The sequence below is a fragment of the Octopus bimaculoides genome, chromosome 22 (assembly GCF_001194135.2).
Source record: "Octopus bimaculoides isolate UCB-OBI-ISO-001 chromosome 22, ASM119413v2, whole genome shotgun sequence".
NCBI lineage: Eukaryota > Metazoa > Mollusca > Cephalopoda > Octopoda > Octopodidae > Octopus > Octopus bimaculoides.
The window spans coordinates 19,624,085-19,628,028 of record NC_069002.1 but is presented as its reverse complement, the minus strand read 5'-3'; the positions used below and the strand labels follow the sequence as shown (position 1 = coordinate 19,628,028).

The window sequence follows — 3,944 nt, the reverse complement described above, 5'->3', positions numbered from 1 at the left end:
TATATATACTCTTTACTCTGTACTTTTTTACTTGTTTCAGTCATTTGACTTATTCTTTGTAAGCCCAGTACATGTTCTATCGGTCTCTTTTGCCGAACAGCTAAGTTACGGGGACGTAAACATACCGCCATCGGTTGTGAAGCAATGATGGGGGTACAAACACAAACACAGACACACAAGCATATACACACACATACATACATACATATATATACATGTGCACCAGCCCCCTACACAGGCACCTACACGCTGTCGCATATACACGCACGCGCACCTTCGTTTTGAGATCACCACTACATTATTATCTCCCCTTCCTCCTAGCTCTCTTGTGTGATCCCTCTGTCCGGCATTCGCCATGATAGATCCTTAACCACTAAACCTTTTCTATTTTCTCTCCATGTTTATTTTTGAGTTCCTTTCTGTCGAAGAGCGTAGGCTCGAAACGTAAAAGACTTTCTCACTTCCCGAGACTTAAACTAATTCATCTCTTTGTTGTTTACACACCCGTCTTCGTCTTTTGTTGTTGTTCTTTTTTTGTAAATTCTTACTATATATTTATATGTATGTAAGTAAGGTTCAGGGATGCACACTGGCGTAAATGGTTTATTATTGACGGAAATCGATTGAATCTTCTTTGACCTTACAGTTATTCAAATACATTCCTGTATTTGATATACTGTCTGTTAAATCTTGTCGTATTGTTCCCAGTCTCCTTTCCTTTTCAAGACTTGTTTTCCAACATTTAGGCAACATATATTGTTTTATTACATATCTATATATTTTTAAGAGCAAATAAGAGTATAATAATGCCTGCAATGTTTGCATTTTTATCTTTGAAAACGAAATAATTCTCTTAAATAGACCCTTGATGTTAATATTATTATGTATAATGGGTCACTACTAAATGCAAATGCGATGTTTGCAATCACGTGAACATGATAAAATACGAAGCGCTCGTCAATGAAGTCGTTGCAAACTACATTTATTATCCAGTGATTAGCAGCAAAAGAATACAGAGCAATTAAACCATAGCTAATTATGAAGTACAAAGTTATCCATTGCATATTTTATAGTTGTGGGATTTTAATGTTTGCTAGAGATATGAATTCAACCAGCCGTCTCCAATCACTGTGAACTAAATGGTAACACCCGATTCATATCTTTCTCTGTCGTTACTCCTTTTTCGATCACCACCTTCTCACTTAACATTGACCTTGTTGTCAAGACCCGCCTCCCTAAATTTCCAACCTCCTGAACTCTATCTTGCCCAGATTTTTGGTTTTTACTTGCAACCCCCAATGTAGAAAATTTAAGCGTTTAGAATTTTCTGGTTTATTGAGCTTCGATTATAGACCTGTCGATTTTCTAGATCAAGTCAGTAGATTTTAAAAAATAAAATGGCCGAGGCTACCCAACAGCAAGATAGCCAACAAAAACGAAATTCCTACTAAACCAGAAAAAAAAAAGATAGAAACTTACTCGCGTTGTATAAGTATACTGGAATGGATAGTGCACTGCGCCATTGATGTTTTCGTAGACTGATGGCACCACTCGTATGATGTAATCAAATGTTACGGACTCTTTAATAATAAAATAGAAAAAAATTAAAGTAATAGAAATATCAATGAGCTGAGGGATTTTGATGTTAATTTGATGTTATTTTTGAAAAGCTTATTTAGTAGAGGAGGAACAATACTCGTAAAGTTTTGTTGATTCAACAAAATATTGTGACTGAATTTACACTCAATCCAAAGACCTACCCTTAATTTTTGTATCAGACTCGACTTCGCTAAAGATGCGTAATAGTCGGGCGGTAGCTTTACATTAACGATGGATTAGGGTGACCAGTCCGGTTGTTACGAATAGGATACGGATTCGTATAAGCAGGAATGCTCTTAATATTTTCTGAATCATAATATTAGAGAGGAAACTGAAATCGTTAAATCCTTATATATTTTTCTAATTGTTATATACATCGGATTTCTAATTAGAAACTCTCTATTTCTCTGTCTTTAGCTCTCTCTCTCTCTCTCTCTCTCTCTCTCTCTCTCTCTCTCTCTCTCTCTCTCTCTCTCTCTCTCCCTCCCTCTCTCACACACACACATCTATACACACACACACACATCTATACACACACACACACACACACACACACACACACACATACCAATGCACATGTAAGTATGTTTATGCATATGTTACATTTCGTAGTATATTCATTTCGTCTCTACGAATTTAATGTTCTTAATATGTGGGGCAGAAGTTGTCTATGTGTCTGGTGTAATTCCATGACAACTAAGCAAATCATTTAATAATGCAGCTGCGTCCGTTCTATCCGTAGCCAAGATGGAGAAATCCTGAATAATGTGACAGCAGCGATTAAAACGTTTGGAGGCCAATGTTACCAAAGCTACTAAATATAATATCCCACACACCTGTAAAGGAGGATAAGGATATAATCGACGTTGTGTATTTTGGAAAAATACAGTCGAGTATTTCTATATTTCCTTCATAAATGGTGACGAGCGTAAAATAATGGAGTAAAGCTGCAAAAGCTTACTCATTAACATTGAAATGATTCGATAAAACTTATCTGTGCTCTTGATATAAACCTCCAACTCACTTCGAAATTGACAGTGTAAAATCAAGAGAATAGCGTTTTTTTTTTTTTTGGCATCAGACTTATCTCCATTTAAAACTATATTCATTGACGTAATTCTCCATGACAAAAATGAGAACATTGCGTTAAGTATTGCTAGAGCAAAAGGAAATGATTATATTATTGTGTGGAATCGAGCGTAAGGCTAAGATATTATATTCAGTTTTTGAATTAAAACAATATGCAATTAATGAATTTGTCTAGCTATCTGTTAGTAATTATTTATTTAGTTATTAGACTACGGCCATGCTGGGGCAAGGCCTTAAAGAAATTTTGTCGATTGGATCAGTCCAGTACTTAATTTTTTGAATGCCTGGTACTTATTCAAGGGGACACATTTGCCGAAATGCTAAGTTACGGGGATGTAAACACACCAAGCAGTGGAGGTCAACAAACATAGACACGAAGTTGCACACACACACACACACACACACATACATACATACATGCGCACACACATAGGATGGAACCTTTCAGTTTTTGACGACCAAATCCATTCACAATGGTTTGGCTGGTTCAAGGTTATAGTAGAAACACCTGCCCCAGATGCCACACAGTGGGACTGAACCAGAAATCATGTGGCTGGAAATTCTGGCTTCTTACTACACAACAATGCTTGCGCCTATAATAGAGAACTATATAGTATAGCCATTAGTACACTAGTAAATTAGTGAATTACCAAAGAGGAGATTCCTCGAAAGAATCCAGAAAATATTGTTTTCCGATCTTTTCAGAAAGCTTTGGCTTCCTTGTCTGTTGAACATTTTCGGTCCAAAGAATATTTTCGTTGAAGCAATAATATATTAGTTGAGCATCAGAATATTTATCTACTTTCTCCAAGGAGGGCCCAAATCTTATTTTAAGAAAGGGACAAATGATATCAATTATTAAATTGTGAACAATGAATTTAAGAAAAGGAATAAGTCGTAGCAGAAGAAGAAGAAGAAGAAGAAGAAGAAGAAGAAGAAGAAGAAGAAGAAGAAGAAGAAGAAGAAGAAGAATACTATGAGAGAATGGAAAACAAGAAAAAGAAAACGAAAAATGAAAAGGTTATGGAGAGAAGTCACGTAGGTGGTGGGCATGATGATGTTGATGAAGATGATGATGACGATAATGATGATGGTGAAGACGATGATGATGGTGGCAAAGACGACGACGATTATGATGATTATCATCACCGTTAACATCATCATCATTATCATACTATTCGTGTTGGAAATGGTGCTAGTGATGATAAGGAGAAGGAGGAAGAGGATGGTGGTGGTGGTGGTGGTGGTGGTGGTGG

The 3,944-nt window shown here is 36.4% G+C and overlaps 1 protein-coding gene across 1 annotated transcript in view; it reads right to left on the bottom strand.

Moving 5' to 3' along the window:
* LOC106883867 (endoplasmic reticulum-Golgi intermediate compartment protein 1) overlaps positions 1-3,944 on the bottom strand; it is a 174,369-nt gene that overhangs the window by 5,644 nt on the left and 164,781 nt on the right. Inside the window, exon 7 of the mRNA XM_014935003.2 lies at positions 1,480-1,580. Within this exon, the coding sequence (XP_014790489.1) occupies positions 1,480-1,580 (101 nt within the window). The remainder of the gene's footprint in view (positions 1-1,479; positions 1,581-3,944) is intronic.